At 37.2% G+C, this 22526-nt stretch overlaps 1 protein-coding gene, 1 long non-coding RNA gene and 1 pseudogene across 3 annotated transcripts; 1 reads left to right on the top strand and 2 right to left on the bottom strand.

Annotated features, from left to right (window-relative positions):
- Positions 1-2655: 2655 nt before the first annotated feature.
- LOC147513807 (protein STAY-GREEN homolog, chloroplastic-like) lies at positions 2656-4220 on the bottom strand. The gene is made up of 4 exons (XM_086597092.1): positions 3921-4220; positions 3637-3810; positions 3330-3497; positions 2656-3250 (listed from the first exon to the last, which is right to left on the bottom strand). Exons 1-4 carry the CDS (start codon positions 4038-4040, stop codon positions 2885-2887), a joined length of 828 nt encoding a protein of 275 aa, XP_086453218.1. The 5' UTR covers positions 4041-4220; the 3' UTR covers positions 2656-2884.
- A 3020-nt stretch (positions 4221-7240) lies between these two features.
- Positions 7241-18889, top strand: LOC147513808 (protein LEAD-SENSITIVE 1-like; annotated as a pseudogene). The gene is made up of 4 exons (XR_015215676.1): positions 7241-7374; positions 7459-7723; positions 8360-8528; positions 17037-18889. The product of XR_015215676.1 is annotated as a protein LEAD-SENSITIVE 1-like (transcript).
- LOC147513809 (uncharacterized) lies at positions 17772-19461 on the bottom strand. The gene is made up of 2 exons (XR_015215677.1): positions 18665-19461; positions 17772-18571 (listed from the first exon to the last, which is right to left on the bottom strand). It is a non-coding gene; the product is annotated as an uncharacterized LOC147513809 (long non-coding RNA).
- Positions 19462-22526: the final 3065 nt, after the last annotated feature.

The raw sequence follows: 22526 nt of genomic DNA on the forward strand, positions 1-22526 counted from the left end.
ATTGCACATAACCCAGTTCAGCATGATCGAACAAAGCATGTGGAGGTTGATCGTCATTTTATTAAAGAAAATCTTGACAGGAAGGTTATTCGTTTTTCGTTCGTAACCTCAGAGGAGCAATTAGCTGATGTTCTTACTAAAGGTGTATCTCACAAGGTGTTTGACATCTCAGTTGACAAGTTGGGCATGATTGACATCTATGCACCAACTTGAGGCGGAGTGTAGAAAGTTGTATATTGTTTTTTATGTATAGAGCGCAGCCTTTCCGATATTAGCGTGATAGAGCGACTCCTCGCTTCAGGCATGATCAAGTCCAAGAGCTTGGTGCACCCCGCGGCCCTTCCATTCTCCAAGATAAAACAGACGACTCCTTGCGCCCCGTGTTTCTCAAACTACTGACTGTTTTGTTTCTATTTGTAGCAACCTCTATATAAACAATTGTAACCTCTTTAAAATACAATCAAGTAAATATACAACTGGATTGAATTGAATTCTCTGGTTCTACATGTTTTAAATCACCCACTCAACCATTTGGTAAGCAGCAACACAAAGAAAGCAACAAAGATTTAGTAGTTAGCTATTATTCATAATAAAACTCAACGAAACCCAAGTACTAGTAATTTGTTTTTGCTTCTTATTAAATACCCATTTTTGTCCAGCCAATATACACAAAGGAAACAATCCATCATCAAGTCTCTCTTACAAAAAAGATAATGATCGGAATCTATAACTTGTGAAAAGAAAGACCCCATCAATCGAATAGGCTAAAAAAGATTCAGTTATTGGGTTTGTGAAATTTCCTGGCTCACCACGTGAGTGATTTTACGAGTCAAATTTATGTCTCTTGAACCTGTCCCTTATTCTAATTGCTGGAGTTTACTTCAAGTGTTTGGTGAGTCAACTAGATTATAAAGTTTTCCCATTTAAAGATTTGCGTTTTAGTCTTATAGATTCCTTGAGTCTAGTTTTATTTTTACGATAAACTTGAATCTACTTTCTATCTCATCCTTCATTCTATTTCTTTCTTATCAATTTCAAGTCAGATCCAAATTTTCCATGAAGCTTATCCAGCTAGTTTCTTTGGCATAATCTTTCAAAGAGCAAGCGATATATTAATGATTATATCGTGAAATATATCGACAAAGAGTTGATAAAGTGAGTTTCCCATGCCAGGACGCCAGGTATTAAATCGCTTTGTTTCGCGGCCGTTCAGCTCAAAAACCCAGCAGATACCACGATATTTTTGCGAAACATCGAGGTATTTTGTACTTATGATTGCCTCATTCATCTCGTGATAGATGAGAGACTAAAATAGTTAGAGCTGTTTGGGACGGTGAATTTCGTTTTCCTGATTAGTAACATTAATATACTACCATAGGTGTCCTGACATCAAGACCCAAAATATTGATATCAATGAATATATCGGTGTACCCAAAAACCGATATATATCGGATATATTAGATATATTCATTTTTTTTGTGACCAGTTCAAACTATTTAAAATATCGGATATATCAGATATATTGAAAATATAATATCAGAAATATCGAAAATATATTATAAATATATTGGAAATATCGGATTTATATTAAAAAATTGTCAAAAAATCAACCGATATATATTATAAATATTGGATATATCGATTATATCGGCGATATAAAATTTTATATCGAAAATTTTGATATATATCAAGAAAAAAAGAGTTCTATATTCGGTGGATATATATCGAAAATATCAATATCAGTGTACCAAAATACCAATATATATCGATAATATATCAGATATATCGGTGATATTTTGGTCCATGCCTGTCATATAGATGTAGTAGAATAGGATGCCAAACGCAAATACAGTAAGGGCTGGCCCTGCGTTTGAATGGGCCCAATACAAGGTTCGAACTTGAGCCTTTTGTTTTGGTTTATATTGAGTGCTAGGTATGCAAAGCCTTAGACAACATTAGCCCATGGCCGGCCCTGAATACAGTGGAGTAATATTTGTGACTGAATCTGTGATAGGGGGCTTTTGGCAAAAGACAAAAGGAAAACTTCTTTGGGTGTGTTCCATTCAAATGGGAAATCCAATGAAGTCCCGTTCCCTCTGGGTTTCCATTTGAAATCCACCACGCCCTTTGCAGTTTGCACCGAGTTACATCAATAATGGAGATTGGAAATCAACAAGTACATGGAGTGGGGCAGATGATTGGAAATCTTTTTTTCCTGACTTTGACCTTTTGTTAGAAACATCAATGGAGATTATTAGAGGATTTAGAGCACATGCATAACTGGGACTGTCGTAACTCGTAAGCATGTGAACTGTGAACATACAACCCTTCAAGGCCAATATTAGATGGTCTACCAAATAAAACCAATGATGGTTCTGGCCTACTGGGTAAGAAAAACGCTAAAAATCAACAGAGGCACCTAACGCATTTTAAGCGTGCTTGTTAATGCAAGTTTAGTCCAATGATGATGACGCAGGAAACGAAATATGTTTGTGGACAAGTAACTATTTGCTGGTGATTGGTGGAGTGCTGCCCGAAAAAACTATTAAACTGCCCAAAAAAACTGTTAAAAGTGCTAAAAAAAAACTGTTAACCAATAAGAAACTACTGTTTGTGGACAGACTTGTACACAAATTTCGACTCCGCAGGAAATAGTTGATGTTCAATTGTTCATTTTCATTTTCATTTTTCTCGCCAATCAAAGCACATCTTTAATGAAAGCATAAATCATACAACTACCTATCTTGTAGTCTTCTAACAACTTTCTTGACTAGGAGTATATGTACAAATCCAACTTTTTTTTTTTCACAAAGTTTTGATCAAGTGTGACACGGAACTATAATTAGTTGTTTCACAATTCAGACAATCACCAAATTTTCCAGACTTACTGTTTCTGTTGTTGTAAGAGCTGGTTGGTTTGGTTCACATTGCTTTGATTGACTTGTTCTGACAAGTTTTGAGACCAAGGAATCAAACTTGTTGAAGGAAAGCAACATGAACAATCTTCGTCACAAGGTTGTGGTCTAATCCAAGCATTCTTCTCCAATTCAGAAGAAGATGAAGAAAATTCTTGCCTTTTAACTACACCACCTCCATCCGATGGTGCAGCTGCATCTTTAAGTGGACCCCAACATTCTACTCTATTGAATTCATGAATATTAGAATGAAAATAGACCCATACCAAAGCATCTTCTAATTCTGGATAGTTTTGAAACAGATTCACATCTCCATAAACAAAAGCTTTCAAAACCTGTTCATATAGTTTACGTTAGATATCAAAATTGAAATTCTATAAAAAAATAAATTAAGGACATGGGTTTTGAAGATACCACTGGTAGTTCTTTGTAGAAGATGAAGAATCTGAGTCTAGCAAAGAAATTCAATAGAGAATGACCTCCACTTATGTGACAATGAACATGAAGAGACATCTTCCCTTTAACCTTTTTCCATTCTGCAACCACTTCATCTCTATACAATCTATTGTACCACCCTTGCAACTGGTTTATAAACGAAACAAAACCAAATAACACAGATCAAACAATTTATTTTGTCCCTCCTACATAATTACCCTGTCTTCCTTTGCTTTTGCTCAAGTAATGATATTTTTAAGTTTGGGTAGTTTAGAAATTAGAATACCTGGGAACCATTAATAGTTTGAGAGATGGCAAGAGTGAGTTTCGCAGTGATATCACTGTGTGTAAGCGTGTAAGTTCTTGGAAGATTTCCAGGGTGTTTCTTCCCGTCAACTCCTAAAAACAGAACTTTTAACTTTGATGCTTCAAATATTGCGGGTCCAAACAACCTTGCTACCTGATTTAGCAAATACCAAAGTTCCAAAACTCAAAATAAAACAATCTAAATAAGCTGAAATTTCAGGAAACAAAAAAAGAGTACCCAAGAAATAGAAAAGGAAGACTTACAGGGACAATAGAGTGGTTCTTCTTCTTGGGTCGAGACTTGTAGATGAAAAGAGAGGTTCTTCTATTTAGATAAGAAGGTCTTAGCTGTGTTGGCAGCAAGAAAGTTGCAGAGGAGTTCATTTTTTCTTTCAGAGACGTGATGAATGAATTCTTCTCGAAGCTCCAAGTGGAAAGGAGATGTGTCAGAAGTTGTATAAATGGAAGGAAAGAAAGAATGTTTTGCTGCCACCCTCTTTTGCTTTCGCTTGATGCCTTCAAGAGTTGTTTGCTTTAAGCATTTTTATTTTGATTTTTTGGTTAATGTCCTTTGTTTTCTAGTACCCACACTAGTTAGCTTACGTTAACCAAGTTAGTCTTCCCAAAATCCCTGTAATTTTCTCATTTTTTAATTAAATTCTACCATACGTCCATACCTAGGGAAAAAAAAAAGTCTTTGCTCTAGTGTTTTATTGATTGTCCATAAGATGGTTCATGTTTCAAATGTTTTTTTTGTTTTAAAGGGAAAATGATTGTAATAATTGTATATATGAAATCATGTCCTGGCTGACGCCGGCAGGAATTAGGGATCCGGATAGTGAAACTACCTGATCAGAATCGATTCACAACTGGTTTTAACTTGTGCCGTGTGTACTCAAAGTAAGGCTGTCAATGGGATGGGCCAGGCCTGAAATCCAATTGAATCCGAACCAATAAGATATAGACTTAGATCTTAAATATTGTTGATAAGACTACTAGGTTAGTTCTGTACATACTCCTGTTCGGTCTAGGGGTGATAAAAGGGCCGGGCCGGGTTAGTCGGCTCCTCAGACCATAAAAGTCTTCGTGATTGAGGGTCGGATCAACCTATCCCTAACTCAAAGCAGACAGGAAGCCAGATTGCAAAGTAGTCCTAGAAAGTAGGTGAGCATCGCTTTTTTTTAATCGAGGAAAGAAATGCGTGTTGAAGTGGCGGTGCGACTTTCTGCTGGTTAAAACGGTTGCTTGAAGTCTGGTACTACTGTCGATGCTGGCTTTACATACACATCAAATGTCAAAAACACATGGATACTTGGACACGTGTAAAACTTAGAATCGTCAATAACCTGTTAAAGATCTTTCCAGTACGAATTCACTTGGACAATACTTTGAACGAACCTTGGCCATGTCGAGAAATATTTGGGGAAAATTTACTGACACGTGACATATATATGCTTCTGGCTCTGATTCACTCAATTCAACTTGATTCGTACTCTAAATTTCGTAGGGCTTCCGACCGACGGGCCATAATTCGAATACTTGGAACTTTGGAAGTATTGATATAGACAGAATATCGATTGTTAAAATTAGGCATACGTTCAACACTTGACTACAATATATGTTCAACACTTTGACTACAATGCCAAAAATAATGATTAGATCAACACTATTTAAAATCACTCCAATTGTGGTAAATATATCACGATATGTTTAGATATCACATGTACTACTGTCTACTGGTGCGACTGAGATTGAAATATGTTTGTGGTAATTAAAATGCAGATATCAATAACAGAAATAGTAAAAATTGGAAGTTATTAATTTCAAATCCAGACTATTTGTGTTTCACCAAAAAATTAGGTTTCTGAATTATTTTAACCCAAAAATTAGGTTTGTGAGTGATTTTGGTTTGGATTTTTGTTTTTTAAATAGATTATTTTTTTCTTGCATAAGTCTAATTTATTTTATTTTATTTATTAATCCTTATTATTAAATTAAAAAATTAAAAAGTAAACACTTTCAACTTGGATGTTGCCATTTAATAAACATTTATTTCAATTTTCAGCATTCTCAATTACATTTTAATTTTTAGAAAAAAAAAACAATGAAGAAAACACTTTCTTCTATTTAAATTGTAAATTACAGATCTACCCTTATCTTTAATTGAATTTACTTGATTTGTGTGTTTTGGATATTGTAAATTAATGAAATGAGAGAAGGTATAATTGGAAAATATAATGTGGCCACATGTTGGGACCATGTGTTTGTTGAAAAGTTTATTGGACTAAAATGACATATCTACCCTTACTTCAATTCAAATTTACACTATTCGATTTTGTATAGATTGTAATTTTTGAAAACAAAGAGGGTAACACTGGAAATACAATGTCACGTCGATGGAAAGTTACACAAACTAAATTACCTTTATACCCTCCCCATATATAGCTTATTACATTTTATGGATTTCAAGTTTTCAACCATATTTGAAATAAATGAAAAATAAAATGAACAAAAGTGGAAACTGATACTGTAGCTAGAGGAGTTTTTATTATATATATATATATATATATATATATATATATATATATTAGTTTGTAGGCCCGTGTATACGCACCGGTTCTTTTGAAAACATTTAGATTTTTTTTAGAAAATTGGGATTACCGTTTTAGTCGGTAACCCGTTTTACTTTTCTAACAAATTATTTTAAATAAAGTTTTAATTATGTTTTAAAAACCCGTTTTTTCAATTGGGAGAGAGATTATGTTTTAATAGGAGAATGATTATTGTTTTAATTAGATACGATAGATTTTCTCTTAATTTTCAATGGGGGAGGAATTTCAATTTTAATATAAGAAGGATTCCCGCTTTAATTAGAAGTGTTATAATTTGTTTTAATAGGAAAAAAATTTCCGTTTATAATAGGAGATGAATTCCCGTTGTAAAAAAGAATTTTCGTTTTTCAAATAGGAAAGGAATTCCTGTTTTAATAGGAGATGATGATGTATAATTTTAATATAGCTCGAAAATACCCTTTGTGGAAGCTTTAATATTAAGTACTAGCTTGTAGGCCCGTGCATACGCACCGGCTCTTTTGAAAACATTTAGATTTTTTTTAGAAAATTGGGACTACCGTTTTAGTCCCTAACCAATTTTAATTTTATAACAAATTGTTTTAAATGAAGTTTTAATTAAGTTTTAAAAACCTATTTTTTCAATTGGAAAAAAAATCCTGTTTTAATAGGAGAATAATTATCGTTTTAATTAGATAGGCTAGATTTTTCCTTTTCAATAGGGGAGGAATTCTCACTTTAATTAGAAGTGCTAGAATTTGTTTTAATAGGAGAGAAATTCCAGTTTTAATAGAAGATGACGTGGAATTTTAATAGAGCTCGAAAATACCCTTATGAGAGCTTTAATATTAAGATATAGATATAGATATATTTATATCGGTTAGGCTATGGTGACACTCTTATCTCACACCCCTCCTGGTCCTTCAGATATCAGGATAAGATGATCAGATCTAATTCCGATAAAAACGCGAAATTTTGAAATATCGGAAACCAAAAAACGAAAAAACGCGAAATGTTTTATCATCTCTCATGGTCTTCTTCTTCTCCACTCCAGAAGCTCAGACCAAAATGCGAAATCAACTTGTTCAACTCACACTACCACCGAACTAGTTTCTTCTTCATCTCTAATTGTTAAAAAAGTATTCAAGGTCAATTTTATCTAAATCTCTGTTTGTTCTGTTTTTCAATTTTCATATCAGATCTAATTTCAACCAATCGTTTGTTATTTACAGGTAATTAGAAGAAGGTGTTCAAACCGCCCATCAGAAACTCAGATTCGAAAAGTTGCATATGGTGAAGCATGAAGCACGTGCTCATGCTTCACCAGACGCAAATGAGCTAAAGATACACTGAAAAGTGTCAAGATTTGTTCTTGCGTTTGTTTTCAATGCCAGTGAACAACAATGGGTCTTCTCTCTAACAAAGTTGAGAAGACTCAGATTAAAGCAGGTGATCATATCTACACTTGGAGAGTTGTTTATACTTACTCTCATCATGGTAATAAATCTAACTTTCTCTTATTAATGTTGTTGAATTGCTTCAATGTATAATGTGGGTGTCATTTGAAATTCTAGTTTATGGTGTTTTTTGTCGGTGGATTTTTGGAATTTTTTGTTTTCATTGTTTATGTAGTACAAGTCATCCAGCATTTTATAGAGTAGTTCTTTCCCAGGACTAATGCTTTTCCAATTTGCCTTGCAAGCCACTTTCTCCTACATTTTACTTATTTTTTTGTCTTGAAGTATGGTATTGGACTATTAGTATTCTATCAATCTAAACTCAAGTTGTATGAATTCCCATAGAAAGATAAGTATATATATTCATGGAACTGTAGCTTGTATTTGATCTTTGAATTAGGAATCTTAGCAGGTGCATCTTTTGAAGAAATGTGCTATATAAAAAAGAGAAAGAAAAAGAATTTAGTAGTAGGCTTATTTGTGCTAGATGTATCAATTCAAACTTCTTCTGTTCCTATATATACTTCCGTAGTTCTTACAAGTAACACTTTCTTTAGTTTAAATACTTCCAACTGAATTTAAGATCATTTGGTATTAGATCAATTTTCCATGGTTTATTTTTTTTTAATGGAAATCCATTTTTGGTGTTTCTGTTTTGTTTTTGTCGATAAATTAGGAATATATGTTGGCGGAAGCAAAGTGGTTCATTTTACACATGAACAAGGTGGGAGTTCAAGCAAGGGGCCCTCTGTTGGATCTTCTGTTTCAAGCTCTAAGCTTCCATCTCCCTGTCCAACTTTCCCTGACTATGGTTTCAGGCGAGAAAAGAGTGGTGTAGTCCTCTCTGTTGGGGATTATACCAATACCAATTGATTCCCGACTACACTGATAATTTGTATTTGAACACAATTCAACTCCGGACAAAATCTAAATATCAACTACAGCCTATACTAACATGCCCAACTCGCTAAACAACTATTAACAACAGATAATAATGTAAAGCAGTAAAAGCAAACCACAACACAAAGATTTACCGTGGTTCGGCCAATGATGCCTAGCTACTTCCACAAGAGCCAGTTCTTAATAAAGTGGGAAAGAAGATTACAATCACTCCTTGCAGTCTCTCACCTTACTAGATCACTCTTATCTCTTTACAAGGTTGTATCTCTGTAAATGTTATCTCTCAATCTTGATAGCTTTCAAGATTGGGTTTCTCTCTCTTTGTTTTTGTCTGGTTCTTAGTCTTAGGTTTTTCCAAAACCTTGATTTTGGTTTTATGTCACACCCCGAATTTCGATAAATCAGATAATAGAAATGATATCCGACTCCTCGATATCCGAGATGTGACACCAACCTCAAAACCCAATCTATAACATAACCCTTAATGAATAATAACACATGCGGAAAACAAATATAATAAAATACTCAAAACAATCCACTCATCATTATGAATACTTGTGATCAGAATTAAGTTACAAACCTCTTCACTTAATAATAATACGGAAAAATAAATTAAACATATATCCCCAACAAATTTCCACTACATCTCTGAGGAAAAATGAAACAACATCTTATTGAAAATAAATGCTAACATCAATCACGAACAGCCCGCCACCTTCTCGAACATCAGCTAACCCTGTCAAGGCTGATCGACTATGTTCATATAAGAACACACCCGATTAGCAAACATGCAAATCGGGTCAACATTATAAATAATGTTGGTATGAGTAGCCTTAGAAAACCATATAGATATACATAAAATTTCATTCTTTACATGGCAGGTAGTTCCTCAATCGAGGTGCCTAAGCTTAAGGTAGTTAGTTCCTTCATAAAGGCACCTTAACTTCTAACTATGAGTAAATAACTTATGGCATCCTAATACTTACCGTTATGCATGCTCTATCGCAGAGTGGGTCCTCTCTGCAAGAATAATTAGTTTAACCCACTCTCCTGCAAAGCAATTTGTGATAATCATATTATAAATTGAAACTTAACTTGCTAACCACACCAAAGGGAAAAGTAACATATCAGTAACATTTAGCAAATGTCCCTAATAATACGTCGTCTCTATGTTTTACCTAGTTTTCCTGGCTACCACAATCGCTACCCAACGCCGAACATGTACATCCACATGCCTCCCTTACATAATGAACCACTCCGTGCGTAACTACCCCGGCGGGATGCCGCGACACCGTAAATCCTCACACGGAAGCAATTATGTAAGTAATGCCACTATATTCGCATAAAATATTGCGATCATCGTTCTATTTTGCTTAACGGAATAATCAAGCCACTATTATTCGGTTAGCCGGAAAGTGGTCGCCGAAGGCCATTCAGATTAATCGAACGCCGGAAGGGCGCCCGAAGGCCATTGGATTAATCAAACGCCCGGAAGGGCCAAATCACATGAGTTGTGGTAGCTAGGTTCTAGGATTTTCGTTACGTAGTTTATTCAAGGGTATATATATACACCGTAAAAATCTCTCATTCTTCACGTGCCAATATTTACACAAGATCAATGTCAAATCTATATTAGATCTTACGACAAACAAGTTTATACAAGAGTCACCCACATCCTATCATCGGATGGGTCCATAAATTCCATCTATAACATTTTTGGAAAAAGTCATAGGTCAACAAATAACCTAACAAATAACGGTCCTAACCGGTGGTCCTTTCTCCGGTCCTCACCCAAACCCATATTTAAAAAGAGTTCAAACCTTGGTCCTAAGCAACTAGCTAAACCGACCGGTTTAACCCGCCCATAACCGATCCGCCCAACTAGAAATCTCAATTCTAACTAGATCCCATGCAACCCAATTCAAATTTTAGGACCAAAGCCCACCTAAATCTTGTAAACCGCCCAACCAAAACTAATGGGGTCCGCCCACTAATTAGTCCTAAGTCCCAAAACTAAACGGTGACTGGAGCTTTGGATCGCTCTCGCGGTCATCCCTTCCGAAAGAATGTACCCGCTCCTTCCAGCCACCCCAAAAGCCTTCACACACCACCCATTAATAACCCGGTGAAAATTATGTGGGTGAAAACCCCACCGACTTTTTATTTCACCACTCAACCACCGATTTTCAGTTTTAAAACACTTCAAAATTCTTAGATCCGACCGCCTTTAGTGTTCTTGGAGCTTTTCCAACCCCCACAAACTCTCTACTACCACCATACCTCAACCCAACAACCCTCACTACACCAAAACAGTTCAAACACGAAATAAAAACAAAACAATCAAAATTTCACAGTAACTCAGTAATGGCCGAAATGGCGTTTTTAACAGAGGAGGAGGTTAGGGGCTCGCGTCTCCCTTCCCCCACCACCTAATGGAGTAGGCAGTACTAACAACTCTTCAGAGTATAAACATGTACAGGCAAAAAAAATCCATGGTTGTTCAGAACCAAAAAACGGCATGAAAAGAAATAGAACGGTGGTTCTTCAGTAAACTAAAAGTGGTCTGTGTCTGCGTCTAAGTGCGAGCAACAACCAAGACTAACCACTCACAGTAAGAATAATCTTTGAAGAGAAAAGAGCAGACAATGAAGGATGAACAAAACATGGTTTTTAAAGTCCAGTTACGGTGTCTATATACAGAAAACCGAAAAAGATAAACTACTCACTTTATGTGTTAACAAAGAATGTAAAATATCGGCGACAATAATGAAAGATCCAATCCCAGCTAGCTAGCTTGAAAAACGTGTTCTTCTCCACTGTTGGCTTGTGTGTGTTGTGTGAGGTTTCTCCAGAAAAACAAGTTTCTCCGGAGACACCCTATATTCTCCTTAACTTCCAAATTACTGATTATTCTTATATCCTAACTATGGAAACATTATTTCTATTAACAGTATCATATATATTATGTTCCTTAAGTTAATAACTTGTTTCCTTTTTATTTAAAGCTTACCAAAAATTAAAGATAAATTACCCCCATTCAAAATTCAAAATGCTAGTTTCCTATCTTATCATTATTCGAAATTTCTATTTAGTATTCCCTCCTTAACTATTTGGTATTCCACATGCTAGCACGTTGACCAGAAAATACAGTCAAATACAGAAAATATTAAATATTGGTACGCAGATAATGTAAATATAAAATAGGGGTCTTACATTTTATATCCAAAACCCAAGGGTTTCGGGTGTTAAGCCGTCCAAAAAAATAGAACCCGGGAGCTGGCGCACTTTGAGAGCTGGTCGGTCAAACTTCAAACACTGAACCTCCCCTTCCGAGCTGGCGCCTTTGATCCGGGCCGAATTTGTCGCTTTCAACATAATGGAACTCGAGCTGGGGGGATACCTCTCAATTTCAAATCGAGAGCTGGAAGAAATATCAAACTTTAATCCGGTCGAATTTGCTCCCGGGTATGGATTTTCTATCCGGCTCTGTTTCTCTCCTCATGTGAGGGATAACTCCATCAATCTCCCCCTCGAGCGGTGAGGGGGATACCTCCATGCAATTTCCAAATCAACAGGAGGAGTTTGCTACCATTCAACTTAGCAAGTAGGCAAATATCAAACTTACCTTTCGGTAAGACTTTGGTCATCATATTCGACCCGTTCTTGTCGGTATGGATTTTCTCGATACACAAATGCTTGTCTTCTAGTACTTCTCTAATCCAATGATAACGCACGTGTATGTGCTTGGATCTAGAATGAAAACTTCGGATTTTGCTCAAGTGGATGGCGCTCGACCGCCACATAGAACTACAAATTCTGAATTCAAGGATTTTAGCCCTAGTTCGTTGAAGAACCTCTTCATCCATAACATCTCTTTGCAACACTCGTTAAAAGAAATATAAACAAAATACAAAAAAATAGAAGGAGAGGGCAACACACTTTTGCAACTTAGATTGCCAAGAAACCGCCCATAACCCCCCATAAAAGTAACCGGATAACCGGGAGGTGGACTTCATCGAAGTCAAAGATCACCGCCATGTCCGTCGATTAGTAGCTTCAAGTAGGGGCTTAGTTCCACCAAAGCACAAACATGATTTGAAGTGCCCCTGAGATATCTCAATATCCACTTAACACCTTCCCAATGTTCTTTATCCGGATTTGATTTATAAATCTGCTTACAACCCCAACGGTTAAAAGCAATATCCGGTCTAGTACACACCATGGCATACATCAAACCGCCCGGCTGCGGATGCATAAAGAATCTTTTTCCATCCGACTCGCTTTCATGCTCACCCTTAAGACACATCTCTTTGGTCATGAACCGCGCACCAAGCGGACAACCGACCGGGCTTTGCTTTTGATCCATGTTGAATCTCTTCAAGATCTTTCAATGTAGCTTTTTGAGAAAGCCACAACTTCCCACTCTTTCATCACGAGTGATCCGTGATCCCAAGTATCTGCTTTGTTTTGACCCAAATCCTTCATCTCAAAGGACTTACTCAAGTCTTTCTTTAGCTTTGATATCTTGTTGATGTTTGGGCCAACTATCAACATATCATCCACATCAAAGAATAACACTATGAAATCCCCATCCGGAAATCTCTCGAACAAACGCGACAATGATCGGAAGCGGACTTCTTGTATCCTTGCTTCGGCCATAAAGGAGTCAAACTTTATGTACCATTGTCTCGGTGCTTGTTTCAACCCATACAAGCTCTTTATCGGCTTGCATACTAGGTGCTCCTTGCCTTTGACCTCAAACCCCTCGGGTCGGGTCCATGTAGACATCTTCTTCAAGGTCTCCATGAAGAAAAGTTGTCTTAACATCTAGTCAGCCAACCTCTAGGTTCATACTTGCGGCCATACCCAATACCACCCGGATAGAAGTCATCTTCACTACAGAGAGAAAATCTCATCAAAGTCAATCCCTTTCCTTTGACCGAATCCCTTCACAACAAGGCGAAGCTTTGTGCCTTGGGTGAGGATTGTTCTCCTCATGCTTGACTTTGTATATCCACTTATTCTTGAGAATTTTTCTCCTGTGGGTTTCTCAACTAACTCATAAGTGTGATTCTTATGCAAAGAATCCATCTCGTCATGCATGGCCTTCAACCACTTTTCTTTGTCGTACCTTCAAGTGCCTCTTGATAGTACATAGGTTCTCCACCATCCGATAGTAGCACGTATGTATGTGGTGGATACCCGTTGAAGCTAGTCTCCTCCTCGCCGACCTCCTTGCCCCATCCGTTGGTGCCTCGGGAGGTTGTGACTTCGCTTTGCTCACGGTGGTGGTGGTTCATGCATCTCATCCAGATCTTCTATACCAATAGGTTCTATCCCATCATGAAAGCAATAGGATTCTCATCATGAGCTTCAAACTCATGGTTCTCTCGTGATTCTCAATGCCTTCTCGCGACGTTCCACGGTAGGAACTTCGGTTCAATCAACAAGATCATTGGTGAAAGCCCAGAGCTTATCACCTCCTCCTCAAAGTCTTCTATGGTTTGGTCTTCTAAGAACACAACATCTCGACTTCGGATTACCTTCTTGTTAATCGGATCATAGAGTTTGTAACCAAACTTTTCATCTCCATAACCTGAGGAAAAATGCACCGCTTTGGCTTTGTCATCAAGCTTGGATCTCTCATCCTTCGGAATATGCACAAATGCCCCGCGACCCAAATACCCTCAAGTATCTATAATCAACATCTCGCCGACCATACTCTCTAGATAATCACTATTCAGAGGCTTTTGCGGGGACAAGTTGATCACATCCGGTACAGTACAGACGATTGCTTCTACCCAAGAGTTTCTAGGTAGCTTAGAGTGAGATAGCATGCATCTCATTTCTCTACAATGGTACGGTTCATTCTCTCGCTATTCCATTCTCGTTGCGGTGTCTTGGGAACGGTCTCCGCTCATGACTTAATCCCATGACTCACGGCAATACTCTTCAAATGGCCCAATGTACTCACCCCCATTATCCGAGCTTAATACATTTCAACAACTTCCCAAATCTCTCTTTCCACCATCTTTGTGGAATTTCTCAAACACGCCAAGTACTTCATCCTTGGTCTTCGACTATAGGCCCATATCTTTCTTGACGATCATCAATGAATGTCAAGAAGTCTTACGGCTCCCGGTGGGACTTTACTCTCATAGGACCACATAAGTCTATGTGCACTAGTTCAAGGGCGTTGTCCTTTCGTCGTGAGACGGGAATCTTTGGAAAGACACCGTGTTGCTTTCCTACCAAACAAATGAGTACATGTATTTAAATGTGTACCTTTAATGTCTGACACGACCTTTTGCTTAGCAAGAACTTCCATCCCTTTTATGCCCATGTGACACAGTCTCTTGTGCCACAGTTCAGATGAAGCTTCTTCTTCTGCCGCATTCGCTTCTGCTTTACACAAACTAGCCTGTGTTTTGTAAAGAGAGCAAGTTTTCTTTCCTCTGGCTGCTACAATGGAACCTCTGCTCAATTTCCATACCCCGTTACCAAACGAGTTTACAAAGCCATCGTCATCTAATTTCCCAGCCAAAATTAGGCTTAGCCGAATGTGAGGGACATGTCTTACATCCTTGAGTGTCAAGGTGTAGCCGACATTGGTTTCTATATGAACATCTCCAATGCCTATAATCTTCGAGACTTCATCGTTACTCCACCCTTACTTCACCATATTCACCACAACCGTAGGTAGTGAAGAATCCCCCGCGGCGGTGTGACGGATAGGATGCTCCTCGTATCTATCACCCACTCAGATCCCGACATGAGGTACTAAGACAAAGACACACCACACCGACACAATTCCCACTAGGTCGCCGACTAGTGCGGGTAGTATCTCCGCTGTGTTTTCGTTCCTCCGCACCATGTCTTCATGTACACGCTTATTCTTCTCATCCCTCTTGATTTTCGCGACTCATATCCGGAAGTGGCCTTTGGTGGCACAATAGTAACATTGCCTCTCCGCCTTAGGAGTTCTAGCTTCACCCCTAGATTTTACTTGGCCATCACCTCTAGAACGAGATGGTTTTTCGTTTCGACCTCTCCCCGTTTCTCGCGTGAAAAGGATCTCTCGAGTGAGAGGAGCCGCTTCTTGCACTCCTTCTAGTCTCCTCATTCAACAAAGACGTGGTAGCCATCTCCATGGTAACAATTCCATCCTTGGTCGCTCCATGTAGAAACCGCTAATGTCTCCCAGCCTTTCGGATAGATAGCCTAATAGAAACAAAGCCTCAACTTCGCCTCCCAAATTGATCTTCATCAAATGCATCCGATTGATGATATTCTCAGACTTCATTAAGATGCTCGGATATTGAAGAACCTTCTTGGTACTTCGTAATGCGCAAACTTCTTAACGACTAGCACTTTGTTTCCACCGACTTCCTCTCATACGTGTCTTCGAAGTTTCTTCCATGCATCAAGGTCAGTAGTCTCGGGACACATGGTGAAAGACACCGTCGTCAATCCATCGTCCGAATGTATCCAATCGCTTTTTCGTCAAGCTTTTTCCACTCGGCCTCATCGCTTTTTTCGGTTTTACTCCCTCATTCTCAATGGGAAGTGCCAAGTCCTTGCAAGATAGCAAGTCTTCTATCTTGGCTTTCCGGATGGTGTAGTTCTTCCTATTCGGACTCATCATACGAAAGTGTTCACGGAATGGTCCATCTCTACAAGTTATTTAACCTCAAATCTTCTCTCGTGAATTTCACAAACACCTTCCGACCAAGATTCGGATAACACCCCAGCTATTCTAACCAAGGCTCGATACCACTTGTTGGGGATTATACCAATACCAATCGATCCCCACTACACGATAACTTGTATTTGAACACAATTCAACTCCGGACAAAATCTAAATATCAACTATGGCTATACTAACATGCCCAACTCGCTAAACAACTATTAACAACATATAATAATGTAAAAAGAAAAGCAAACCACAACACAAAGATTTACCGTGGTTCGCCAATGATGCCTACTTCCATAAGAGCCAGTTCTTAATAAAGTGGGAAGGAAGATTACAATCACTCCTTCGCAGCGGTCTCACCTTTACTAGATCACTCTTATCTCTTTACTGAGGGTTGTATCTCAGAATAAATGTTATCTCTCAATCTTGATAGCTTTCAAGATTGGGTTTCTCTCTCTTTGTTTTTGTCTGGTTCTTAGTCTTAGGTTTTTCCAAAACCTTGATTTTGGTTTTATATCCAAAAACCAAATTTTCGATTCTTATCAGAAAGCCCACAAAAAAATAGACACTGGTGCGGGCCCCTTTTGGTGGTCGCCCAAACATCTGAACCCCGAGCTGGTCGCTACCAACATATGGAACTCGAGCGCCAGGCGCTTCTTCCGAGCGCTGGCGCCGCTTCTAACGAATCCGAAGCCGAATTTGCTCCGTTTCTCTCCAGCTCTGTTTCTCTTCTAATGTGAGGGATAACTCCAACACTCTATTGCTTGGACTGTTTCCTTGGAAATGGATCCTTTACTGCTTTGAATATGGAGTGACCCCATTTGTTTTCTTTGCCCAAGTCCGAGGGGGAACATGCACTACAGCAACATCAGACCCTCCACAAACAGTGGTTCACAAGGCAATGTTTTTTCTTCAGAATGGATTTGGGAACTACGACATTTTTCAGAACAATTGTGAGGACTTTGCACTCTATTGCAGGACAGGTCTTTTGATTCTTGAGAAGACAGGTATTGGAAGGAGTGGTCAAGCTTCTTCGGTTCTTAGTGCCCCAATTGCAGCCCTTATTTCCTCTCCTCTGAAGATGTTAATGGCAGGACCAGTTGGGGTGGCTACTGTGACAGCTGGGATGTACTGTGTGAGCAGATATGGTGCTGATATGAGCGTTCGAACTGATGTGGTTAAGGTGGCAGTCGAGGGCATGGCTGTGAACCTTGGTTGGGCTGGGAACTCTCCAGAGGAAACAGTAGAGTCAGGTCCTAAAATGCCAGCTCCACAAAATCTGATGGATTCTTAATTAATTAAGAAGCAAGCATCCATTTAACTGTAATTTTACGTGTCAGTCGTAGGTTCGCAAGGAAAGCATTGCATTTGTCATAATAACATGTTTGTTTTGTGGGTTGTTGGCATTCATGTGTGTGTGAAAGGAGTTGTTCAGTGTTGAATATTATTTGTAAGTAGTTTAGATGGAATAAATAGAGATTAATGTAGTGTCCCGTTGTTTTTTTTTTTTTTTTTCTTCTTCGATAAACCAATGTAGTGTCCCGTTGTATTAAAAAGAGTTCTTATTAATATTATCCTAAACACGCAATTTCAATTTTATCAGGGAACCACCAATCTGGTACTTGAACTTTTGACTACTGATCAAAATACATCCAACTTAACCAAAACGCGCTTCTTCAATACATCAATTTTATCCTAAACACGCGCCGCACGCGCTCATGCTTCACCAGACGCAACTGATGATACCTATTTGTATGTGAAATGCTATAGGCTAACTGATGATACCTAGCTATTTGTATGTGAAATGTGAAGGTCTTGGCGAGAAGGAATTGTTTCAGTTAGGGAGGAATTCAATCAAGTATATCTTTGCATATGATGTGATGAAGAAGTCTCTGACACAAATGTTTGATTCTACTGATGAACCTCATGGAATAAATCATAAGTGATGGAAGTCAAATTATTGACTTGTTTAAGAAGTGAAATTATTGTATTCAGACTGGAACTTACCCATTTTAATGAAAACTCTAGTTGATATCGATTATCACAAGCTGAGTACAGTGTCTATTAAAGCCTAATTGGAAAATCGAACACGATAACATCAATTCCAGCCAACCTAAAGTTATACATATCAACATCTCTTGTTCCAAGCTACAAGCTAATCTATGGACAAGTATCAGCTTGCATCTCACGGTCGTCACAATATATGCTTCTCAGCCATCTGCCATATCTGAAGGATGTTATCTTCGCTCACGCTTGGAGTGAGTGAGTGAAGAGAAGAAGATGGTCGTGGTGTGCCTGCTAGGATACGGGTTCGTGATGAGATTGTTAACATGGCTGAGATCATTTTTTTTTGATAAAGACATAATCTTGTGTTGGAATCTTTAATACCTAGATTCTTTTTGCAATATCAAATAACCTGAATAACAAATCCCACGGACGAAAAGTTCCATTTGATGTCCGAGATTGAGCTGAGAGTGGAGAAGCATCCTCCCATGTGTTTGCTTGAGAAATGGCTCGTAGATGAAGCTTCAGGACACGAAGAGGGAATGGTGGAATTGTCAATAGCTGACAATATTGGTCCAAATCTCTGATGGTAGATGGTTCAGTTGTTAGAGTGATTATTTGCTCCCAGCGAGTTTTCCTCCAAGAGCTCCAAGCGAAATTTAGACCACACACGTGTCCCCAAATTCCATCAAAATAGGGTGCGACAGCTCGCACATTTTCTTCGCAATTTGTTAAATACTATATTATCCTCACTAGAAATCAAAGAATAAAGGGAACCTTTCACACACGTTTCAGATTTTCACTTATGCCCAGTTTATTATATTTGGCTTTGGTGTCTCTCCATTGTGCACGAACATCTGGGCTTTGACTGTTCTTCTAGTTGTTGCAAAAACATTTCACTGCTAGCTCTAATTCACAATTGAAATGAACCTTGCATCTAATATTACCCCAAGTCAATGTGATGAATTCAGTTTAGTAGTGTTGCTCCGGAACATACTCAGCTTTTATCGACAAAACTTTACTCTAAGAAACAATAACAGACAACTGACTATGCACTATTTCTGTGTCGTTAACAATCAATTAAACTTTCAAGAAATGGGTTAAACTAGAAAATCGTTTGCCTAAAGTGAGAGAGTAGAGAAATACTGATGAAAGAAATCACAAGTAGAAAACAGTCTCAAAAACCCAAGACCAAACTTTGGCGTCAATGACTTTGAAAGAGTTTTCGATTTGAGAGAGGGCAATTGCGTAAGGGAGAATTTGTGACAGTTTTCACTCCTGTTTTGTAGGAATTTAGTGTAAACGTGTGTGGCCCAAATTTCGCTTGGAGCTCTTGGAGCAAAACTCGCTGGGAGCAAAAAATCACTCCAGTTGTTATGTATCGATTAGCAGATTAGCTCTTCTTACATGAATTGCAATATCAAATTACATGGTAGATGGTTCAGTTTTTCTAAATTTGAAAATTTCTAGAGTGGAGAAGAAGACAAAGATAAAAAATTTCACGTTTTTATCAGAATTAGATCTGATTATCCCATCCTGAGACCAGGCGAGGTGTCAGATAAGAGTGTCAAAAAAAAAAAAAAAAAAAAAAATATATATATATATATATATATATATATATATATATATATATATATATATATATATATATATATATATAAAAATTTAGAATGGGAATCTTTTTATAATGGGAATCTTTTTTTTTTTTTCTGGGAATCCTATCCTATTAAAACAAATTTTAACGCTTCTAATTAAAGCGGGAATCATTCTCCTATTAAAATGGAAATTTCTTCTCTATTGAAAAGAAAAAATCTAGCATATGTAATTAAAATGGAAATTATCCTACCTATATTAATATCCGTTTCTCCCAGGAGGCTCATAATGAGCCACATCAGCATAGTTTTTAAAATAGTCTCTATTTAAAAAATAATTACTTGCCTTCTTACCGAACTAACCCTGAATTTGGCCTGCTCTCTAATTTAATATAAATTAAAATTGTCTTTTCATGTGTTATGTTAAAACAAAAAACAAAGCTACGCATTATTTCATTATTTCAAATGTACGCATGGGATGAAAAAAAAACAAATTCTAAAAAACAATGAATTAGTTAATTGATATGTATTAGTTATTGGATATGGATATATATTAGTTAATAGATATGGATATAGATTAGTTAATGGATCATGATATGTATTAGTTATTGGATATGGATACGTTAAAACAAAAAACAAAGCTACCCATTATTTCATTATTTCAAATGTACGCATGGGATGAAAAAAAAAACAAATTCTTAAAAACAATGGATAATAGTAAGCCTGGCCATAGGACAGGCAGATTAGCTAGTTCTCCTATTAAAATAGAATCTCTCTCCCAATTGAAAAACGGGTTTTTAAAATTTAATTAAAACCTCATTTAAAATAATTTATTAGAAAATTAAAACGAGTTAGCGACTAAAACGGTAGTCCCAATTTTCTAAAAAAATTTAAATGTTTTCAAAAGGGCCGGTGCGTATGCACTGGCCTACAAACTAGTATATATATATATAAAAGTTTGTGCACATTCTCTCTCCTCACTATATCGCTCTATTTTGCACCTCGAGCAATATGATTGGCTCCTAAAAAATCGGATAGAATAATAATTAGTGACACCTCCCTGTATTTGCTTAATTCTCCCTACTCTATTCTTAAATTACTATAATCTCCCCAAAATTCTATTTTATCGCAAAATCAATCTAATCCAAAGCTTACATAACAAAATAACAAAAATAAAAACCCTCCTAAAATAAAATAAAAAAAATCTATCTTTTCACTTTTAAAAACTAGGAACCCGAAACCTTTCGTCAAAAGCCAACCCCCGAATTCTGAAACTCTATGGAAAATGAATAACCCCAAAACCTTCTCCATTCAATTGTTCGCGATTAATAGCAATAACCCAAAATAAGATAACCCCCTTCCCTTTCGTCAAACCCAAACCTTTCTTCTCAAAAAAAAAAGCCGAAAGCTAATCACTAGATTTATAACCTATTAAAATGAATTCCTAAAAAAAACACATGAATAATCGAAGTTCTTTTCCTGTTTTCAATTGTTCGAACACCAAACCTAGAACACCCTTCTCTTCAAACCAAGATTCTTTAATAACCCATCAACTCTGTCAACTCGGTTGTATGGTTGAACCAGCGAGGCTGATTAATGGTCAAGAGAAAGCTTCTTATACCGATAGCGTAATTGAATCTCTGTGAAATTCTGGTGAGAAAGAACTTGCAGGAATCAACTTTAATTCTCTGTATTCTGCTTCCAGTTGATTTGGTTATTTATTGTTAAAAAAATTGTGATTGGCATTTAGAAATGAGAATATGACTGTATAAATGTGATTGGGGATATTTTGTGGCTGCATTTGGTACAACCGTATTAGTGCTAATTAGAATCTCCAATAATTACTAATGTCAACATTGGTGTCCTTTTACAGCAGTTCTTATAACTGTAACACAATTGAAGTATTGATTTAGATTTTAGACAATGTGTGTAATTGTGTATGTAGTAATCTAGCTTGATTATATTGGTCTGAAGCAACAATATGCAGATGAATTTAAGCGATGTGTAGCTAATAAAGCAATAGTCGGTGCCACCAACTCTTGGTTTATATTGAATTGAATCTGCTACATTCTCTTAAATATTAAGTCACAGTCAATATATGAAATGAATTCTTAGACCCACGGTAGATGTCTAACCCGTAGATAAGTGTGTCTGTGTGTATCTGCATTGATTCATATAGAAGGGAAATTATTTCCTCTAGCTATGTACAGAGAGGCAAATATTCCTCTAATTATTATGAACATCTTCTAATTTTTCTTTCGCGTTTAAGTTGGTGTGACTGCTTCTTGATGAGCAGAGTGAAGTTTTGTACTGTATTTATTAGCAGCCACCAACGAGTTACTCTTGCATTGCCAATTTTTTCTCACTATTCTCACCAACTTCTCAGTTTAATAAAAAAAAAATTATGGGCAGTGGAAGGTGTTAAAACCCAATTCTCTCTTTTAATTCTTAATTGGTTTCCACTTTCTAGCAAAACGAAATGATAGATTGTCGCCTTTCCATCATATTACTGACTACTGAGTATCGACATTGATCTCCCAAGCTTGAAATCAGCTGCGTTTCACTCTTAAATATAATCGGAAATAACAAAAAAAAAACCCCACGTATTCTAAACACATAACCAACAATGAATTTAAATGCTTCTCTGTGAGATG

Source organism: Coptis chinensis, chromosome 3 (genome assembly GCF_015680905.1).
Source record: "Coptis chinensis isolate HL-2020 chromosome 3, ASM1568090v1, whole genome shotgun sequence".
In the NCBI taxonomy this organism is placed as follows: domain Eukaryota; kingdom Viridiplantae; phylum Streptophyta; class Magnoliopsida; order Ranunculales; family Ranunculaceae; genus Coptis; species Coptis chinensis.